Below are 22,883 nucleotides of genomic sequence, written 5' to 3'. Positions count from 1 at the left end.
AAAAATATCAGTCACTTTAAAATTTGTAACGATTAACGCTTTCTGGGCAATAGCGTGTTATATCAAATTTAAATCACCTGCTTCATTATCGGTTAATTTTTAATTATCCAAAAAAAAGAAGACATTTTTTTTTTTACAAAGTTATTAAAACTATTTGGTGACACGCTATTAGGAAACGCTCGCAAGGCTAAAATTCAGCAGAGGGTCCTAAGCATAAACGTGCTAGGAAGTCACCCCATTTGCAGGAAAAATATGGGCAAAAAGGTCAGTCGACAATTTTCCCACAGACAGTCAACCAGACCCAACTGAGACTTTAGATGTTGGTCCACCAACATCCATAGCTAACAAGTTTTTAATATTTTTTTCTTTTGGTGTCCTATTTTTGTAGTAAAATATTGTTATAAAAACAAAATCTTAAAATAATTAAAGTTATATAGTTCTTTTTACAGGGTTGCCAAAAAACCTGAAACCCTAGAATTTGACAATTTAGACTAAAACACCTGGAAAATTATGAATTTGTGAAATTAAAAAAAAAACCTGGAATTTTGAACAAAAATCACTAAAAAACCTGGAGTTTTAACAACTTTTAGATGTTAAGTAGTAAAATTTCGATTTGACACAATGAAATATATCATATAGATATTTTTTTAGCATCATCACAATTTTTTTTAAACAGTTTTTAAGAAGCTTAACAGTATCTTTTAAATGTTTGCAGACATTTTAACATAGTTTTTAACCTCGAAATAAACATTAAACTAAAAATAGACCCAAAGATATGTACTTTCGAAAACCTGGAGGAATTTTTGAAAACCTGGAGAAAATTTGACAAAAACATTTAGCAACCCTGTCTTTAGCAATAAGTGGAGACCTTTATTTGTTATATATATTTAAAGACAATAGCTTTGAATAAATGATTTGGCTAATTTTATACTGTTTTCCGTGCAGAAGTATAGTTTACAAAAACCATATATTTAAAAATAGTTTGTTTGTTATCTTTTACTAATTATAGCAGTCAAGGGTTGCCGAACACTCAGAGTACTCAGGGAAATATAAGGTATTCTAAAAGTTTAGAAAAACTCTTCGAGGTTCTGGGAAACTCAGGGTAGTTTTAATTTTTAATAAATACATCAGGGTAGTTTTAAGACTTTCAAAATTTTAGGCTAGTTTTCGTATATACAGAATGATATTTACTTTAATTGGTTTCAATACTTTGTTTTATAACTAATTTTGTTAAAAACTTGATTTTTATTGATGTCGAAAAGATGTTAGTTTTTTTCTAAGGATTTTAAAATTCTCGAGGTGACCTAGGACAGTTTAAGGTCACTCAGAGCAGATTTTTTGACTTTAAGAGTGACAATCCTGAAAAATGTGAATGTTGTTGGTAGTTTGTTTATGATAAATATATTTTTTATATATTCTCACAACTTTACAAAGCTTATTTTGTTAATTTTTCCATTTTGAAGATTCTGTTAGTAGATTTTAAAAATGTTTTATTTATATTTAAGTTTTTTACTTGACTTCAAATATTTATGCCAAGGAAAATAAATAAATTTAATCGTTTAAATAAGAAAAAATTAACTATATTGATGCAGACTTTCGTAAATTTTTATTATTATTCTTATATTTAATTATTTATATTTTTTTTCTGTTAGTAATGTAAATACATACAAATACTAAAATAAAATTAAATTGTTAATTTCAAAATATAAGTTTTACTCACTAGGTCAGTATAAATAAAGCTTGAGCTTTTTAATAGCATAAGCTTAATAATTAATTGAAAATATATTGGTTTTTTTTTTGTAGTATCATGTTTTGCATAGTAGTTTAAAATATAGTGTTTTTTGTATCCATAAAATGTTTTATTTAAATAAAAACATAATTTAAAAACAAAAATTTTACGACCTACAATAACAGCTTTATCAAAATATGGTTTACACAACATAAACATTAAATTACTATTTAGTGCATTTTAATTTTAAAATACTACCACATTATTATTCTATAGTCATTTTTGTTTTACAGTATTAATAATGTCTTCAACAGTCTGGCAATATTTTACTATAAGTTAGGAAGATAACTCAATCGCAGTATGCAATATCTGCGGAGTTAAGATAAAAAGAGGAAGTAGCAAGTCTAAGTTCTATACTACCTACTCCATGCATTTGAAAACTCAACACAACGAGAGTTACAAAAAGTCTCAAAGTAAATCTTTAGACAAAGATAGAAGTTGTACTGCACCCGAACCTCTGAAGAAAAGAAAGCTTGAAGGTATCAGGTAAACTAACCTTGATGATTATAAGCCTATGAAACTCTGGGACATCAAGATTCAAAAGCAATTAAAGCTTATTAAAATATTTGGACTCGGCCGAATCCAGATTTTAAAATTGAGAATCGGACTTGGCCGAATCCTAATTTGAAAATAAGACTCAGATTCGGCCAAATCGAAATTATTGGACTCGGTAGATCACTAGTTTTTATTATTTAGTAACCAATTTACTATTTTGTACTTACTTGTATACCTTGGTTAGCTAGTTATTATTGTCCTATTAATATTTATCTTACACATTTTTACAATTACAACTTAAGCTAAAAAGCTATCAGCAGAGGTTACACTAATACAATTTTAAGAATATTATCTATAAAAAAATCTTACAAATCGTTTTCAACTATTTTTAAAATAATATCTAATGATAAGTATTGATCAAGTTTAAATATAACCACTAAAAGTTTAGGTTTACTAACAAAACAGAAACTCTCATCTGTTTATATATTAATTTTTATGTACAAGTTATTTAACTTGGTTTTTTGATTTAAGTATGAGTTGACATAAACTTATTTTTAGCCTTATTGTTTAAGGCATGAGGGCTATTTAAATAGTTAGCTTTTATAAGTTATTATCCTCGAATAATTAGAAGTAATTTACATGTAAATTTGTTCCCTTTCATAGTAAGTAAAAAAATACTTGTGCTTTTCCAATTAGGTGCTTATAGTCGCCAAGGTTTTATTCATAATTAAAGCGTAAAAAAAAGAACACTAGTTTTTTATTTACAAAGCAACTCATTTCCTGCAAAACCAACCTGTAAAGCTATAACAATTTGTAGCGATAAGTAATTGCTAAATTAAAAAAAGTTAATGGTATTTAAAACTTTTAAGAAACGAATATTAAAAGGAAAACTAAATAGTTTATTTACGGATCAAAAGTATCTAATCCTATAAATTTTACTAAATAAAATTATTAAATTGATAAACTTGAAATATAGAGAGTTTGACAACCAGAATACAAACACATTCTAAGCATTTATTTAGACTAAAAATACTTATTTATTTATTTTGAAGAGTTAAGTTTTAGATATGTTTAAAGTAGTTTTTATGAAAAATATAGTTTTATTTGGCGGAAAGGCAGATGATTGCTAAATAGAAAGTAGCAAAAAAATGTAACAAATAAATTAACTTAATTTTAGCTGCATATAGACTATGATCACATAAATATTAATATAATAAAACATTTATAAAAACAAACAGTTGATTATTTTGCTAGTATGAAATAATTTAAACTAAATTAAAATTATTGTTTAGACGTTAAAACAAACACCAATAAATTAGTAACTCATGTATTAATATCATCATATTAGTAAATACTTTAAAGCTTAGAGAAACAATTACGCACAGTCTCAAAATAAAATAAATATTTAAAGATTTTATGTTTAAAAATTTCAAAGAAAAGCACAATAATAGGTATATCAATGTACTTTCAATATTCAATCAACAAAGTTTTCTTTTATTCTTTAGCAATTATTTTAGTATTCTTAACTACAGCAGTAAAGTATTCTTAACTACAGCACTTATAAACAGTAGTTATCAAAAAACACTAAGTAACAGTACACTTATAAATATTTTAGAACCTAAAACTAATTTGTTTGATTGTGCACAATTAATAAATATACGATAAGTTATGAACAATAATTAAAGTGATTTTTAAGGTAAAAATTAATAAAATCTAACGAGAATTGACTAATAAATATACCTAACTAAGTTCAAAATTAATCACAATATTGAGAATCACTTATGTGTTTTTCATACTTTCATGTATTTGACGGTACCCTGCAAGTTGCTCGCTAGTAACAGAAGGTAGCAGATTTCGAGCAGCCAGCAGCAAGTCTTCTTGCTCAACGAGGCAGTTATCACTTTTTTCACCAACCCGGTCAGATTTTATTTTGCTGATATGCCTTCGAATGGAATTCATGGCTGCATCATTAACAAGAGATCTAAAATCTGCCCCTGTCAAGTTATCTGGGCATTTGTCAATAATATCTTCCAAATCCAACTGTTAAATTTTTCGGTTTTCAATTAAGTGTACTATATCTATTTTATAAACTAACTTTGCCTTTATTTAAAACATTTAAAACAAAATAGTTAATTTTTCTAATTGTATTAGGCTGATTTTAAGTAATGTTTTATGTTTTAAAATATAATTAAAAGTATAATTTATATACTAATACTTAATTTGAAGTAAAACAAGGAACTCTTGATACTAGCCATAGTAAAAAATACTTTAATATTATCCATTCTTATCAAATAAAAACATACTTTTTGTGATAAAACAGAAACTTAGTTTTGTCAACCAATTATTTTAACAGAAAGAGTGACTGCTTTAAAAATATAATTTGACTAGTTATAATATAAGCAATAACTAACAGTAGTAGTTGTTTTTACCCTCCTTAGTTGTGCTTTTAATATTTTTAATCTGTCCGTTTTGTTTTCATTAACTCCAACATAGATTAGTCGATCGAAACTAAGAAGAGAATTAAGTTAGTTCTTAGAATAACTTTTAGTTAGATACAGTTTTTTTTACTTAAATATTTACTGTGTAAAAATTTATAAAGAGTTGAACAAACCGTCCAGGCCTAAGAAGTGACGGGTCAATAAGGTCCGGTCTATTTGAAGCAGCGATTACAAAAACATGTTTGCCCGAATTTTCACTAGAATTAACTCCGTCCAACTCCGCCAGTAACTGAGATACAATCCTGTGGCAAAAAAAAAACTTTTCTATTCAATAAACTATTAGTTCGCAAGTCTTAATAAATAGTAGTTTTAGGAAAGTAAAGTGTATAAGATAAAAATAACAAGGAATGATTGTAAACGAGTTTAAAATATTAATCAGTTTCTAAAGAATTACTTTCAAAAGATTATAAGTCGTTTCTTAAGGTTTAGTAAAAAGTATAAAAAAAGTTTGCTGGAGTATAAAATAGTAAAAAATTTAACAGTTTTGAATAGTAAATCAATTTTGTAAGTACAACACTAAACAAAATTTCTAAAATAAAATCTTATTGATACTAAATGATTTATCAGTTAGTTAAAATATAATTTAGCTTCGAAAAGTACTTTTTTACCTTAATCTCTTTAGCATAAACTTAAGTTTATTTTTTGTAGATCTTATGTTTTTAGTAGACTATTCAGGGTTCGTGTGGTGTGCAAATTTTTTTAATTTAGCCTGATTTTGACCAATTTAGCCTGATATTTTTCAAAGTAGGGAAAATCCCCTTTAGAAGTCATTTTGGGTACCGGGGTGTCTTTAAATAGTAAATTATTAAAACAAAATATTCACAAAAATACGAAGGAAAATATTTTAAAAGAACTACTTTTCAAGAAAATAAATACGTAACAAAGTTGTTTTTCAACACCTATCAATCGCTTACATGTTATTTAAAATACTATTATCACTTGTTTTGAACTTCTTAAACAAAAAAACTAAATTTCAAATTAAGTTTCAATTTGCTAATCAAAAATTTGCTAATTGTCTAAGTGCTATAATAAACTAAAATATAAAAAACAAAGTATAATAAAAATTACTACCAACTCAATCACTTGCAAAATATAATTCTGCTATAAATATATTGATAAAAACTTATATCTTAAAACTAAGTTTTAGTCTTGTGAATATCTCTAATAACTTTAAATAAATAAACAGTAAAATACATGAATAAACTGCTAAGAGTTTTAATCTGAAACGTATTTGGTATAAAGCTTCTAAATTAGAAATTAAAACAGTTAAATCAACTAAGCTCTGAAAAACATAGCTGATGTAAACAAATTTAAACAAACTGTCTAAACTAATTCTACAATTCCAAAATATTGTCAAAAGTATCAAACTTATGTATTAAAGTACATATAATAATATATATTTACAATTACTAATGTACATTTTAAATATTAAGTAAAAAATAAATTTATTCAGGGGCGACTTTTATTGTTCAGCCTAAAAATCTGATTTAATCCTTTTGGAAAACGATGAACTACATACACAGGGCTGCCAAATGTTTTTGGCAAATTTTCTCCAGGTTTTCAAAATTTTCTCAGGGTTTTTAAAAGTACACATTTTTGGGTCTATTTAAGTTTAAAGTTCAGTTTAAGGTAAGAAAATGTGTTAAATAGTATGAAAACATTGAAAAGATACTATTAAGCTTCTTTAAATGTGTTTTTTAACAAAAAAAAAATTTGATGATGACAAATTTTTTTTTTAAATAAAATGATAGATTTTTGTGTCAAATCGAAACTTTACTACTTAATATGTTAAAATTGTTCAAAGTTCCAGAATTTTTAGTGATTTTAGTTCAAAATTCCAAGTTTTTCCAGTTTTTTTTCAAAACTTCTCAAATTCCAGGCATTTTGGCAACTCTGCATACATCAAAGTTGATAAAAAAGACCAAATTTGTTAAACAAGTTAATACGTACCGATCCATAACACCACCAGAATCACCGCTTTTACCACGGTTAGGGGCGAGGGCATCCAGTTCATCGAAAAATACGATGCATGGAGCGGCGCTTCTTGCCAGCTGAAAAACTCGACGTACATTCTCTTCTGACTGACCAACGTACATGTTTATCAATTCCGGTCCTGTCAGTAGAAATTTTTCTCAAAACTTTTTTTTAATTTTTTTAAAATTTTTGATACTGTTCAGTAATAATTGAAAAAAACTTACTATATAATGAGTTAGTTACTTTATAAAAAAAAAAAGAAATACTTAATCGAATAAAAAATAAAGTATTTAAGTATAATCGGAAAAATACATCATATACTACTATTATAATTAGAAATTTCAATAATCAATACAAATTATAACACAACATATTTAACGTAATTAACTTGTAAGCTCGAACACCATGTCAGGGTTGCCAAAGGTTTTTAGTAAACTTCTTCCAGGTTTAAAAAAACAAGTTTTTTGGTCCACTTTTAGTATAAAATTTTACTTAAAATAAAAAAATTGAACAACATTTTTCGGATACTGTAAAGTTACTTTAAACTTGTTTTTTTATTAAAAAAAAAATTAAATGATACAAAAGTTTTTCTATCTTTATGATAGAGTTTTTGTACCTAATCAAAATTTTGTTTTTTTATGCGTAAAAATAGTTTATAATTCCAGGTTTTTTAGTGGTTTTTGTTCAAAACTTAAGATTTTTTTTTAATAAAAAAATTATAAATATTAGCACAACTTTCTATCTAAAGATGTGATTTAAAAAAAAAACTAAGTATTTAACAAGTCTAAGTGTATTAATAAATTAAAAAATATTAAATATTTAATCATGCTCGGCAACCAACCGGAACGCTATCAACTAAATTAAAAATCAGTAACCCTTTACGCTGAGAAAAGTGAGTGAACACTGTGAAGCAACGCATTTTGCCAATAATGTTTTTCCAGTGCCGGGTGGACCGTACAAAAGCAATCCAGATCTGTTCATGTTGCCAGAACACAACTGCGGATAGTCGAGTGGTAATTGAACGGTGTCAAGAATTTCCTGTTTTACTTGCTCCAAGCCACCAATGTCTTCCCATCTCACTGTTGGTATCTAATGATGTTTTACTATGTGTTACATTTTTCATGTAAATTTTAAATGTTTCATTTAATCATAACTTATTTTGAAAAGTATAAGCATGCCAGTATTTAATACACTGACTTTTTAGTTATTATAGAAATGATATTTGTATCAAAATCAATTCTTAAAAGATTTTATTAAAAAAAAAGGTTCAACCTGATTATTAGAAAAGCAAAAAAATTAAACAAAATATTAATTACTTTAGGTACACCGATTGTATTAGATTTTTCTGATTGAGCTGAGTCAAGTGAAGCTTGAAAATCTTCGTTCAAAATTTCAAAACCTGACATACAGATCAGTTGTTCTTCACAAAACCTTATTTTTTTTCCTACAGCGCTACAAAATATTTTTCTAGTTCAAAACAATTGGTAGTAACTTAAAAAAAACCAACAGACTACTATTTCGTCTTATTATTAGTATAAACCCAAAACTTCTAAGTAAAAAGAATACTAAAATTCAAAGGTAAGTTTTTAAATTTTTTAGTCCAACAAATAGAACTAAACTAAAAACAAAAAATTGTTTCAATTCTGAAAACGATAAACAATTTTAACGATATTTTTTTATCAATAAAATTAATATAAGCAGCTAATTCCATTGAAAATAAAAGTAAAATGTTAATATTAATAGGAAAAAAAAGTTGATGAATATAATTAAGCACATGTAAGAATAAAACAAAAATTCATATTTAGTGTTAAAAAAGTCAAGTTTTAAAAATAATCGATGCTGTTTTAAATTTTGCAAACTAAATTAGCTATTTATTAACTTTTTAAATAGTATTCTTAAATCATACTAAAACAAATTTCAACGGCATTTTACTTGCTGATTAGATTTTAAAATCACACATGTTAAAACAGAATCATTATAATATAACTTAATTCAAATATATTAATACTATAAAATTATTGATCAAGAAACTGTAACACAATAATAGCTCATTAAGAAATTAAATAGAGTGGTTTGTAATACATTTATGTTGTGTGGTAAACAAAACAAAAAAGGTTTTTGTGTGAAAATTATAAAAAAACTATTTTCAAAGCTATTGTTCGGTTAATAAAACACTGTTGCTAAGTCGGTTAAAGAATTATAAAAAGTGTATAGATTATTAATTTATAACTTTAATTTTTTAATGAAAGCTGCACAAGTTTTAATCTAAAAATAGCTTCAGTAGTCTTACTTAGCTTAAATTATTTAAAAATATTATTAAGATATTTAAAAAAACAAATATGTACTTATACTTAAATATATTTAGTACTCAGGTAATTGATAGTAAGTAATCTTGTTTTTTCACACATTCATATTCAATTTTAATATTTCCATCAAAATATTAAATACTATATTTTTAATACTTTCTACATAGTTAGATGAATCAATGTAAAACTAACCACTTTTCAATAATTCGTGAATGATTAGATGCCTTAGTTTTTCTTAATAGCTCAGACAAACCACCAAAATTGAAACCCTATTTTTGTGTTGGTATAAAATAAGTTACTTAAAAAATTCAGCTATATATAAAACTTTTCTAAATACATAACCTAAACAAAAACTAACAGCGGTATTTTTAGCAATAGATTCCAAGTTAACTTTTTTTGAAATATTTAAGACTTCTGACATTTTTTTTAGCATTTCAAGCCTTTCATTTTCAGAAAGTTGTTTTATTTCAATCTGTTACAGTAAAATAAAATATATTTTGTTTTGATTTTTACAAATTCATACATACTTTTATTCAATTAAAGATAGGAAAAGCTTAAGTTATTTAATACCAAATTAACTTTTTAGCTAAATAAAGAAAAAAAGTGTTAATTTAGAATTAACACTGTTAATTATAAGCTTTTCGATGACAAAAAAAAAACTACTACTACACAAAATGTAAAACAATAATAAATTTCTTTAAAAGTATGAAAGAAAATTCGTAAACAACATTGATTATAATTCTTAAGATATAACTGTTTATTAGTACTACTAAATAGCTGATGGAACGGTTCTACAACAGATCAAATGTCTTGAAAAAGACCTCATGGTTTAAATATCTTGGTGTTAATTTTGACTAATTAAAATTTAAAAAGTTATGACTATGAAAAGAAAGTTTCAGAATTGTGCAAGCTACGTTTCTATTATTATGAATTAAATAGATAACATGCCTGCTTTTCTTGTAAATGAAAAATTATTATACTTTTAATCAAGTTTGCTACAAGTAGAATTAAGCTTTTGACGTTAATTAAATGTTTTCTGTCTAAAAGAGATATTAAGTAGCAGAAATCGTTTTATGGAAACAATTAGTAATTGTAAACAACGAACCTGGTGAAGCATTAAAGAAGAAATTCCTGATGTCACACTGCTCATTTTTTCAGTTGTTGCAATAACAATAAGAGGAAAGTTGACATCTTGTTCATCCGAGCATTGAGGTTGTGACGTGTTAATGCACTGATGCAACGCCTCCATCATTCTACCTGCTTCCTCGTTGGAAGACTGATGATGCGATTTTACCAAGTTTTCTATCCTCTTCAAAACGAGCACGCACGGTCGATTGTTCATTGCTAATTATTATAATTGAATTACTAGTTATCAAACTGAAAAGTATATAAACATTAAGGTTCTAAGCAAGTAGTTTGGCACATCACGATATATTTTATTGTTAAAAACTGTACTAGCTTATGCACAAACTTTACTAAATGATTAACTTTTATGACATGAAGTGTTGGACTTATTTTAAACAGTCAACAATTTTTTTTCCTGTTTACGCATATAAAAGTTACTGTGCTACATTTTCCTAAAGCCGCCCTTATTTAAACTATCAAAATGACTCAAATATTATATTTGTTGATTCTATAGTGCTTAAACCTCTTAGTAACAACATATAAAAAACGCAGTGTTTAAATAAATTTAAACAAAACATTCCAGAATTTGTTGGAATTTAGTAAAAATTAATGCTCTTTTTATAAACATCAACTTACTAACGAAGTAGATTTTAAAAAATTGACGAAGTTGATCATGCAACAATTTATAAAAGTTACTTATTCGATAATTTTGGAACTTTTTTTTAAGTAGTTCACAAGCCTACTAGTTAAATTTAATTGAATACAAGACTAATATTGAAAAAAAAAAAACGTTTAGTTTATATAAATTACAAAATTTAACTATAGCAGTTAGTTATTTTGCTAAGTGTGTTTCATAAGACTTTTAAAAGTTATTTAACATATTTTTCAATGTATACTACAAGTCACTTTACAATAATTTGATATTAATTAAATGTAAATTATACCTTTTCATCTGATCTACTAATACTTTTAGCAAGAACACACTTTATTTATAATATATTAGAATATTATAACTTAGTATAGGTTATTAAATTTTAAGCTTTACTTTACAAATATTAACATGAAAACATTTTGTATGAAACATACATTGAAAAAAAAAACATCTAAGTTTAGAGATGTATTCAGTAATCAAGAATGTTTCTAAAAAAATATGACAAAAGAACATTTTTTCAACATCAGTAACACTACTCAAAAATTTCAAACCCTTTGCGTTTTAGAAAAAAGAATATTAAAAAAAGATACTTTCTTATGAAAAATAATCATTCATCGTGACTATGTCTGCCTGATGAGTCCTAATAAGGACAAAAATAGATCGTAGAACGCCACATGGACTGTTAGAGACTATCGTACAATGCAGTCTAGTGCTTATAATATATACGTTTTTATATCTAGACCTTTTACAATAAAATAAAGATGTTCATGATCTATTATGATAACATGAAATAATTATTGCATATAAGTATTGGAAGTCAGTTATGAAATTCAAAGTCAAACACAAACCTCTTTCAAAATGAACTTTCAGTTTTGCTTCACCTGCCCCAGGTGAATCACTAACAATGTTGAGACAATCAACTTGCAGTATTTGAAAACCAAGCTGACGACATGATGATTTTATTATTGATTCTTTTCCACTACCGCTTTCACCACATAACAACAAAGTACAAGGATGTTGGAGATCACTGATATAAGGAAAAATAATTATATATTCAATGAAGCAATTTATACATGATGCTAGATTAAAAATCATATGTGAAAATAAAAACATATAAAAAAATGATTAATTACCTGAAGAGAAATAGACTATATATAAAACTAGTTATAACTTATAAGTTATAAAAAAATATTCTAAACTCCATTTAAGTTGTAAATACTGATAATATGAAAATAGTTAAATAATATTTACATAGAACGTTTATTTAACTAATTGCTACAATAAGAAATAGTGACTATAAAGTTTTGATATTAAAACAATTAATAATAATAATAATAATAACTAGCATGAAAGACTGGAATACTTATTTTTAAATAACCTAATTCTTAACTGATGGAAATTACATTAGAAAATTAAATGATATAAACGTACTAATTAAACAATTTTAATCATCAGACTATAGACTAATTTGTAGCTATTTAGTAACTGAAACTCGACTTTGCTTTTTTTTAAATAATAAAATTAGTAATTTTTGAGAAAACTTGCAGTACTTTATGTAATAACTTATTTGATAGTCAGTTTGAAATACTCAACCTTTAGTTAAGTCGAACATTACCAATTTTTCCGCAACGTCAGATAGGCTGTTAACTTAATTAGGATATTTTTACGCGAATTTATAATTAAAAACTAAGTATTGAAAATTAATTTGTAAAACTCGACTATATATCACAATTTTATTGCACATTTCGGATCATCCAAAAAAGTCGTTGTAAGAATAAGTGAATAAACTTCCTTTCACTAAACTTTTTAGCTAACTACCTACTAATAATAAACTTTATTTTTAGATTGAAGACTGAAAACTTTCATTTTAGCAAATAAAAGTACAGTTAAACAACTAAAAAGTTGACGGACGATTTCGGCCTAAAATAACATTTTAAAATACTTAAAAATATGCAATACCTTTAAGTTATATTAAAAAACATTTATATATTTGTTTAATAAGGAAGTTGGTAAAACAGTCAGCAAACTGATAGGTTACTTCAAACTAAATATTTTCTAAACTAGGCATTAGTAGTTTAGAAATCTATCCAACAAATCAAAATAAATTTGAAACTTAAAGAATACCTGATGGGTTTTATGTGAATTCATAACAAATTAAGATAAAATAAATGAAAGGCTCTGAAGTTCTATTAAGTAATGACTTTAAACGAAACGAAAAGCCATTTAAGAAAATATTTTATAAACAAAATTTTTTATAGTTTACTTCCAGAAAAAACACTAATAGATATTATAAAGAAAGATGATTAACAATACAAAATAAGTGAACAACAATGAAAACATATCTACTGAAACTTTAGAAAGAAGCTATGTATATACAAAACAAAAAAATTATTATCTATTTACTTAAAATATTTAAATTACAGGGTTGCCAAAGTTTTTTTGAATATTTCATCCAGGTTTTCATAACTTCTTCAAGGTTTTAAAGAAAAAGTATTTTGTTTATTTTTAGTATAAAATTAAACTTAAGCTAAAAAAATATCTTTTTTTACAAAACAACACTGAAAAGATACTGTAAAGCTACTTTAAAAGTGTTTATAGATGAAAAAGAAAAAAAATATACAAAAATGTTTTATCTTTATGATAATTTTTTGTATCTAATCGAAATTTTGTTAATTTACATGTAAAAATAGTTTAAAGTTTTAGGTTTTCCAGGTAGTGATTTTTGTTCGAAATTCCAGTTCTTTTTTCTCAAAACTTCTCAAATTCCAGGTTTTTTGGTAAACCTGTAATTAAATTTTTATACAAATAAGTTGAACACAAACTTATAATTAAGCTTATCACTTGCTTGATATGTATGTAAGGTGAAAATATTCTTGTTAATTTATTGACATAATTTTCTAGCCCTGGTGGATACTGTACTTTTTCTATTGAAGAGGGAATAAAACTCGAAACATGCTGTTCCTAGTAAAAAAAAGATTGTGAAAATAATAAAAAAATATTGTAATTAAGTTTAAGTAATAAGTATTAGTAATTTTGTCAAGAAAAATTTAACAAGTTTTATTTTTTAAAGCTTTTACTTGGTAGAGACTTGTGTGTTTTGAATCAACTAAGTAACCTTCCGAATTATTTTCGTCTGAAGCGAAACCAACTACTTTAAAATGAATTTCAGTAAACCTATTAAAAATTATTCATAAAATATTTACTTCAAAACATTTGAACATAAAATCTTACATGAACATATTCAATTCCGTTTTCAGATAAAATTCCACATTACCTGAAAATTATTATTGTTTAACTTTTTATATATACATGAAATTAAATATCATTTTATATTTGTATTTTTTATATATAAAATGATATTTAATGAAAAACCTTTAATCTAATTTAAAATGGTTAATAAATATTTTAATCTACGACCCACTGACCTGATACATTAAACGTCAATATATCTCCAACTTTGCATAAAAATGGATGTTGAAAAGCTTGCATAATAATATCATCGATATTTACACTTGATGGCTTCACCATAAGGTTTCTAACAGGACTAACATGGACTTCACGAGCATATATCCATTCATGAGAAGCTTTGGAAATCTTTTTAAAGAGTGACTAATAAAATAAAACAGCAACTAAATCACTTAAAACGAAATAAATTAAGTTAAAATTAAGTTTATAGTAGTGTAAATTATGAATTACTTATTCTATTTAGACTTATTACAGTTTAAGCTTTAACTAACTAAACAAAAAAAAAAGTTTTCTAAAGCACTTTGAATTTTGTTTATTCAAACCTAGTTTATGATTTTAAATCACATTGTATGATTACTTAAATATATCAAAAAATGATATATATGAAATATCTAATTTAAGGTTTTGATTGATTGATTCACTTTTTTTTTTATTGGAATTACCTCAGCAACATAAGATTTTGGATTAAAATATAAACCATTTTGCACTAGATTAAACCACGCATATGAAGTCATCAAGATACTATTACTTGAATCAAATTGACCTATTCCAACCCTCAAAACTCGTCGGTTCTTGACCTTCTATACAAGTACATGCATAATTGTATAACTATTTTTTGTGTATTGATAAATTTTATAAACAATAATTTAACAAATAATAACTTAGATCAATAGAAGAAAAAAATATTCAAATAGAACAAAAAATAATATATAAATAGTGTATCAAAATATTTAAAAAAAATTATTATATGTATACAACCTTCAGCAGTTTAGTTTCACACATGTTTTTATCTTTATGGTGTAAAGAAATTTCGACTAATTCACTATCCTCTACATTAATATGCTTTGCTACGTTTTCACTAATAAAATGTAAGTATATTTAATGCTTCAGAAAATTAAGAAAAAAATAGGTTAAATTTTACTTAACTGTAGTAAATTGATAGGTTTAAGAAAGTAACTGATTTCTTATAGCAATTTAGACATAATAAAACAGCCTAGAACAGTGTTTTCAAAAGTTGGAAATATCGCTATTTTAGGAACGATTTTGGCTATCGGGAGGTGTTAAGTAGTAAGATGGTGAAAAAGTAAAAAAGTAAACTAGTAAAGGGGTGATAACTCAAAATAGGGGTAATTATATTTTTTGAATTCCGTCAAGGGTGGTTATGGAAACGTATTAAGGAAACCCTGGTCTAGATCTAGAAGCTATTTTTTGAACTATTTTAACACTAACCTAATAAAAATTTCATTTATAGATAAACTTGTAATGCTATCACAGCCTTTTAAGTCAATGTTATAAAAACAAGCATCGTCTTCACTATCAGATATCAAACTATTGCTCGACCATACTTCATCTTTCTAAAAATAGGTTTACTAAAAAAAATTATACATTAAAACTTAGTGTTACTTAAAGTTTAAAATATTACAATATAGAAAAGTAAATTCATAATGAATTGAAAATCTAAACTAAAAACTAACTTGATCATTTACTACAACTATTGAAGTCTTTGAAGTACAAATTCCTTGTTTCCAAGGACTACAAAATACAACTTTTAGTTTAGTAAATAAATTAATTAAAAAGTCTGTGTCATCTCCATAAAAAGAGTTCACATCACCAAGAAATGCATCGTCTTGTCGAAACAATAATGGAAAATTAGAAGTATGTGAAAACAGCAATCCTAAATTTTGTAAAACCATTATAAAACTTAAACTAAATTAAGCAACGTCTTGAGCAGGAGTCGACATATTTCAATACAGCAAGCCACACTTAGTAAAAAATTTAATTGATAAGCCATATAATTTTCATTTTGAAAATTTCTATTAAAAGTAGTTCTTTAAAATCGGAACAAATAAATATTTGGAACATAAGTGACCAGTTAATTACAATAAGATACACAAGACACACACTTTTAAAAACACTAAATATATTTCAAGAAACTCTCTTCAGTAATGCTAACAATGCTAACAAAAAATAAGATTTTACACACTTATATAATAACCAAGTAATCATAAAGTAATCAAGAGATAAATAAAAGACAAAAGCAATTAGTAAAAGTTAAAACCAAATAAGTCCATTTTCGTTATAATTAATCTACAGTAAAACCAAACATAAATAAAATGAACAATTCTTATAAAATGTTACGAAAATAAAGAAACAGTATAGTCAAAATCTTTTTGCTTACATAAAACAGGTTTTCTTAGCAAAATACAAATGGCTTCTAATTTAATCGAATCAAAAACATTACTACAAATTTTAATAATTCTAAATCTAAATATATATTATGATTGTTTGCACAAGTTGGATTATTAATTAAATGTTCTGAAATAGATGACCGTTTAGATGCGTTTAAAACCTTAACCGGAATATCATCTTTCTTATCTGACAGGCAAAAATTCTCTACACATTTTGGTATGTGTTCTTTTATTCTCTTCCTTAGATGTCTAGTTGCTAATCCAATATAACTTGCTGTACAACAGCAACTGTACTGGTAGATTAACATACTTTTATTAATTTTGATACTGGATCCTTACCACCTGGTGTTATTAGTGGTTTAGAGGTAAAAACAGTTCTAGGGTTCGCTGCGTAATAAGTATTTCTTACTAATTGTCTAATTTTCTTTTCTAACATCTCTGAGCTTTTATTAATGGATTAAAATAGTATGACAAATTAAATACCAAGGATGACAAATTAACTTTCATAGCAGTTTCTTCATCAGCAGATCTAGATTTCAACACAACTAGTTGTTTGTAAAAACACAAAATCCTAAAAAAAACAATTCCTTATCTACATGTTTGGGAGCAAGCGAAAAATTTATTCCAAGACTTAATGCAAAAATCTCTTGTTCAGTCAACTGTCGATCAGAATAATTTTATTAATAAAAGCTCAGAGATGTTAGAAAAGAAAATTAGACAATTAGTAAGAAATACTTATTACGCAGCGAACCATAGAATTGTTTTTACCTCTAAACCACTAATAACACCAGGTGGTAAGGATCCAGTATCAAAATTAAATAAAAGTATGGTAATCTACCAGTACAGTTGCTGTTGTACAGCAAGTTATATTGGATTAACAACTAGACATCTAAGGAAGAGAATAAAAGAACACATACCAAAATGTGTAGAGAATTTTTGCCTGTCAGATAAGAAAGATGATATTCCGGTTAAGGTTTTAAACGCATCTAAACGGTCATCTATTTCAGAACATTTAATTAATAATCCAACTTGTGCAAACAATTATAATATATATAGATTTAGAATTATTAAAATTTGTAGTAATGTTTTTGATTTGATTAAATTAGAAGCCATATGTATTTTGTTAAGGAAACCTGTTTTATGTAAGCAAAAAGATTTTGACTATACTGTTTCTTTATTTTCGTAACATTTTATAAGAATTGTTCATTTTATTTATGTTTGGTTTTACTGTAGATTAATTATAACGAAAATGGACTTATTTGGTTTTAACTTTTACTAATTGCTTTTGTCTTTTATTTATCTCTTGATTACTTTATGATTACTTGGTCATTATATAAGTGTGTAAAAACTTATTTTTTGTAAGCATTGTACTCTACTGAAGAGAAATGCTTGAAATTAGTTATGTACCGGACTCACAATTTCGGGTCCGGCCGGACCCGGATCCGGACTTTTTTTTCAAATTAGAATCCGGCCGGACCCGAATCCGGACTTTTTTTTTAATAACAATCCGGCCGGAACCGGATCCGGACTTTTTTCTAAATTAGAATCCAGCCGGAACCGGACTTTTTTTCAAATTAGAATCCGGCCGGATCCGGATATCAGACAAATATGGCAATATCCGGCCGGACCCGGATAGTGAGTCCGGTACATCATTAGTATAAACTAGCCTGAGTCAGAATGAGGTTTTTAAAAACTGAAAAAAAAGAACTTTAATCTAATAATAAGTAGAACAGCTAGCCACAAGGTTTACAAAGTTTGGTGTTATTCACAATTAAAAATCTGAAATCAAGTTCTTGAACAAAATACACTAGAAAATTACAAAATATTAAAAACTGGATCAGCTCAAACTCATTCAAAATCTAAAAGAAAACTAGCCCAAAAAAATTCCCAAAAAATTTCAAACTAACAAGGTTGCCACTGTTTAAGTCAATAAAACTAGCTAGAGTGAGTATAAACAAGCCTGAGTCAGAATGAGGTTTTTAAAAACTGAAAAAATTACTTTAATCTAATAATCAGTAGAACAGCTAGCAAAGGTTTACAATTTGGTAGTAAAGTTGTGGACTGATTGTGGTACACTTAACTTATTAGTACTACCCATCATAATTAAATCCTACCTTATTTAATTAACATCTAACAAGTACTAAATTCTAACTGAGACTATGTACTTTCTATAATCAGACACGACAGTTTTGAGTGATGAATCTTTTATATAAAATACAACAAGAAATACTAGCATATACAAAACTTTTAATTACTTTGGTAACACTTTAAAAACTGGAAGCTATTTAAATCTATATCAAAAGACTTAAAACAATAAACTAAAAATAAAATAAAACTTTTAGTAAACAAGAAACTGTAAAACTTTTAATAAACTATTTAACTATAAACCTGGCTTAAATATTTAAACAATTGAACACCTGTTGAATAATTCACTTTTAAAACAAAACACTACTTACAATAAGCATTCACAATAATGTTCAAGATATTTTATTGCTTCAAGCCAAACTAACTAACTGCTTACATATAAACTGCCTGTCATGTTCTGATGTTTTGTTGCATCAGTATTTAGTTTGAAACATTTCGTCATATGATTCTCATTGGCTCGTACATTTAACCGTATTAACTCTAAATATTCTCTGAGCTCAATTTTAAACAATAAATAATGCAAGTATTCATTCTAAAGTTTTCAATTTTACAAAATATGTAAAGAGTTGCAATTCTGAAATGTTTATTTCATAGTTTAAATGTAAACAAATGTAAATTAGTCACGTGTACAAAATGAGCCAATCACAGTAGGTGTTTAATTTTAATCACGAAAATGACTCTTATTAATTTACACAGGGTTTGTTTTTGAAAAAATACTTTTCAGTATGCTCTTTTTTACTAACTAGATCCCGGACCCGGATCCGGACTTTTTTTTCAAATTAGAATCCGGCCAGAACCGGATCAGACTTTTTTTTCAAACTAGAATCCGGCCGGAACCGGATGCGGACTTATTTTTCAAATTAGAATCCGGCCGGATCCGGATATCAGACAAAAATGGCAATATCCGGCCGGACCCGGATAGTGAGTCTGGTACATCACTACTTGAAATATATTTAGTGTTTTTGAAAGTGTGTGTCTTGTGTATCTTATTGTAAATAAACAATTGTCAATGAACACTTAAAAACCAAAAAGATCACAACTGTAATTACTTATTATAAAAAGCTAAATTTAGGTTATTTTGCTTCGGTTGCAACACAAGTCGAACATTTGTGCTTGGTAAGCTGTATTTTTCCAACTCCTGATCTATGATAAAATTTAGCTTAAAATTACAAAAGCTTATGTGAGCTGAATTTTTGAGTTTAAAAATCATTTACATACTTCATGTTTAGTTTGATTAAAGATGATATAATAAACTTTTTTTAATAACCTAATCCAAACTCTTTGTTCTTGGTAATCCATTTTAAAAAGCTTTCATTCGAAGTACTAATAACAACAGTTTCTAAGGGGTTAGGTTCAATAGGTGTAAAGCAGTAATCATTTTCAAGGTTAATGGTGTAATGATTAATGAACTCTTCAGAGCAGTAAATAACTGAAAATGAATATTAATTAAAATCAAAATAAATAAATAAAATATAACTTGTTAACATGGTTAAATATAAGTTTAAACATAATTTATGGTTTTTACTTTCCTAACTAAGAAAAAAAAAATCTAAAAGACTAATTAAAGCTATTTTATTTAATTTAAAGAGATTTAGTTTACATATGTATAAGAGTATGACAAACAAACATTTATATTACATACTTCTTAAGTATTATTTTTTTAAATACTATTATTCTTTAACAATCAACAAACAAGTTCAAACAATTTAAAACAATTGGCTAATCTGTTCAAATAGAAATAAGTTTTCACAGTACAGTTACCTACCCATATAATTGTAAAACATATAGTTAAAACAGTTAAGGTGTTTAATACAAACATGTTAAAACTTGATTTTACTATTATTAATACCAGTATGAATTAAATTTAAAATATAATAACAACAACTTTCAAAATACTCAAGGCCATTGAGAGTAAGACAGTTTATTTTTCACCTTGGTCTTAGTTTTAAGGGCGTAGGGGGGGGGGGGTAAACACCTTTTTTTGGTTTTTGATCTTATTTTATTTAGTTTTTACTAAGCTACAAAATCCTTTTTACAGATTAAAAAAATTCAAAATAATTTTTGAGATATAGCCGGTCAAAGTCAGAGGCAACAATAGGTTCCTTATGGGAGGCGCAAACTAAAACGGCAAAAATAGACTATTTCACTAAAAATCTATCTTCTCCTACATTTTTTAAGATAACTTCCTCAAATTTTTAGGAAATGTTCCTCGATATATTTAGAAAATTCTGTCGGAAGGAATTTTTAAAAAATTAAAAAACAAAAATTTAATTTAAAAAGTAAACAAAAAAAACAGTTTTTTTTTTGTTTTTTTGTTATAAAATTTTTATTTTTTAATTTTTTTTAAAACCTGTTCCTACAGAATTTTCTAAATATTGCAAGGAACATTTCCTGAAAATTTAAGGTAGCTATCTCAAAAAATGTAGGAGAAGATAGATTTTTAGTGATTTCTAGTTATTTGCTGTTTTAGTTTGCGCCCCCCATAAGGATCCTATTGTTGCCTCCGACTTTGACCGGCTATATCTCAAAAGTTATTTTGAATTTTTAAAATCTGTAAAAAGCATCTTGTAGCTTAGTAAAAACTATATAAAATAAGATCAATAACCAAAAAAGGGTGTTTACCCCCCCCCCTATGCCCTTAAATTATTTTACCTAGCTACCAGTTGCTTTTTATTATTTTAAAAAATCAAAAGTAACTTAGAGAACAATACTTTTTTTATAATCTAAACATTTTTTTTAATAAGTATGCTTGGAGAATTTCTTGCAAACTTGGTGTTTAGCATAAACCTAGGAGATTGATTTTTAGTAAAAATCTTTAATGAATTAACTTTTTCATATTATACAAATAAAAGTTATATTCTTAAACTGACTATGTCTAAGTATATCAATAATAAGCTTTTATGAAATATAACAAGTGTCTTATAGTTTATACTTTAAGGTTTAAAATAAGATACAATAATACATTGTGAAAAATTTTTTGGACCCCCTTAGATTTTAGTAAAATACTTTTGAAAAACATAATAATTTGTTTTCCTTCTAATATATGAAATTTTTGCTATCTGTAAAAATTTAATGAAGTAGTCAACTATAAAAATAACTCTAGTGTATTCAAATTTTTATTAGTGTAGAGCAGGACTTCCCAACGGGGATAATATCATCCTTTTAGGTAATATTAGTAAATAAGAGCAATAGCTAGTAAGGCAGTAACAACTAACTTTAAGTAGATATTCTGGGCTTTTAAATGAAGACTTAAAAAAATTCCTGGGGGACAATTGATGGAAAATTAAAAAATATACTAGATATTCTGGGGTATGCCTGCCGATCCTTGAATAGGGGGGAGCGATTATTTTTATTTTCTGCTAAGTGAACAATTATAGAAATGTTTTAATGAAACCCTGCTGTAGAGTGTAAGCTAAAAAAACTAAAATATACTTGTTTTATTGTTTGTTGTTGAAAAACTATCTTTTACTTCATCCACTAAATGAAGTACACAAATCAAATGCTCTTGTCTTGGCTGTATTGAAACTTTGTCTTTCTTGATTAAACCAATTGTCAAAACTCTATTGCTTCTAATTTTAATTAATAAAAATTAAAAATATAATTCTATTTTATCTTTTAATCTAAATTTGTATGAAAAACTCCTATAACATGATTAGTATAGTTTAAAAAAAAAATGGTTATATTTAAAAAAACTAAATTTAGCTGAATTAATTTAACAACTGAGTTTCAAAAACAGTTTTAGTAATATGAAATATACTTATAAAAATACTAACTACTTTTAAGTAAGCTTAAAAGGTAAAAAGGTGGCAAAAAATAGTAAAAAAAAGTAAGAACTATAATATAATGAAGCAAAATACTAATTTAGTTATATTACATTTATAACTGTACAACTTTTGATTGCAAAATATATACTTGTAAGTTTAGCTTAATATTTTAAGAACATAAAAGCACTTGTTTTATAAAGCAAAAAAGAAAAACTCACCTAAAGTTATTAAAAAAGTTATTTGATAATTCAGCATACAGGTGAAGTTTATTCAATAGTGGATTTGTTTGAACTTTCAGACTACACAAACTGTAATCGAACATTGCAAAGCCTTTTTTGATGTTTATAAGCAATATAATATAAATGTTGCTTTAAATTTTTTTATAATTTTTAATAGAAATAAAACTAATTAAAAATAAATTGGAACACTTTAAACAATGTATAAGTATATTTTTTATTCTTTAATATAGAAAACGATTGAA

The 22,883-nt window shown here is 25.9% G+C and overlaps 1 protein-coding gene across 1 annotated transcript; it reads right to left on the bottom strand.

The window, feature by feature from the left end:
* Window positions 1-4,020: 4,020 nt before the first annotated feature.
* On the bottom strand, window positions 4,021-22,759 carry LOC145834283 (peroxisomal ATPase PEX6-like). Its single transcript, XM_082941674.1, has 21 exons — window positions 22,621-22,759; window positions 22,071-22,207; window positions 19,906-20,067; window positions 15,780-15,979; window positions 15,535-15,659; window positions 15,064-15,163; window positions 14,748-14,885; window positions 14,265-14,433; window positions 14,071-14,113; window positions 13,917-14,013; window positions 13,685-13,800; window positions 11,688-11,866; window positions 10,168-10,406; window positions 9,421-9,534; window positions 9,255-9,331; window positions 8,073-8,208; window positions 7,632-7,845; window positions 6,733-6,895; window positions 4,896-5,024; window positions 4,696-4,792; window positions 4,021-4,324 (listed from the first exon to the last, which is right to left on the bottom strand). The coding sequence occupies exons 1-21, from the start codon at window positions 22,722-22,724 to the stop codon at window positions 4,064-4,066; spliced, it is 3,000 nt and encodes a 999-aa protein (XP_082797800.1). The 5' UTR covers window positions 22,725-22,759; the 3' UTR covers window positions 4,021-4,063.
* Window positions 22,760-22,883: the final 124 nt, after the last annotated feature.

Source organism: Thalia democratica, chromosome 4, assembly GCF_965202585.1.
Source record: "Thalia democratica chromosome 4, ktThaDemo2.hap1.1, whole genome shotgun sequence".
In the NCBI taxonomy this organism is placed as follows: Eukaryota; Metazoa; Chordata; class Thaliacea; order Salpida; family Salpidae; genus Thalia; species Thalia democratica.
The sequence above is the reverse complement of the archived record's forward strand: the minus strand, read 5'-3'. Positions and strand labels throughout refer to the sequence as shown.

Excerpts from the sequence above, each read along its gene's own strand:
- LOC145834283 (XM_082941674.1), bottom strand. The coding sequence starts at position 22,724 with ATGTTCGATTACAGTTTGTGTAGTCTGAAAGTTCAAACAAATCCACTA. Across the intron at positions 15,164-15,534 it reads ATAAATGAAATTTTTATTAG|TGAAAACGTAGCAAAGCATA; the intron begins GTTAGTGTTAAA and ends ACATTTTATTAG. Across the intron at positions 13,801-13,916 it reads AACACACAAGTCTCTACCAA|GAACAGCATGTTTCGAGTTT; the intron begins GTAAAAGCTTTA and ends TTTTTTTACTAG.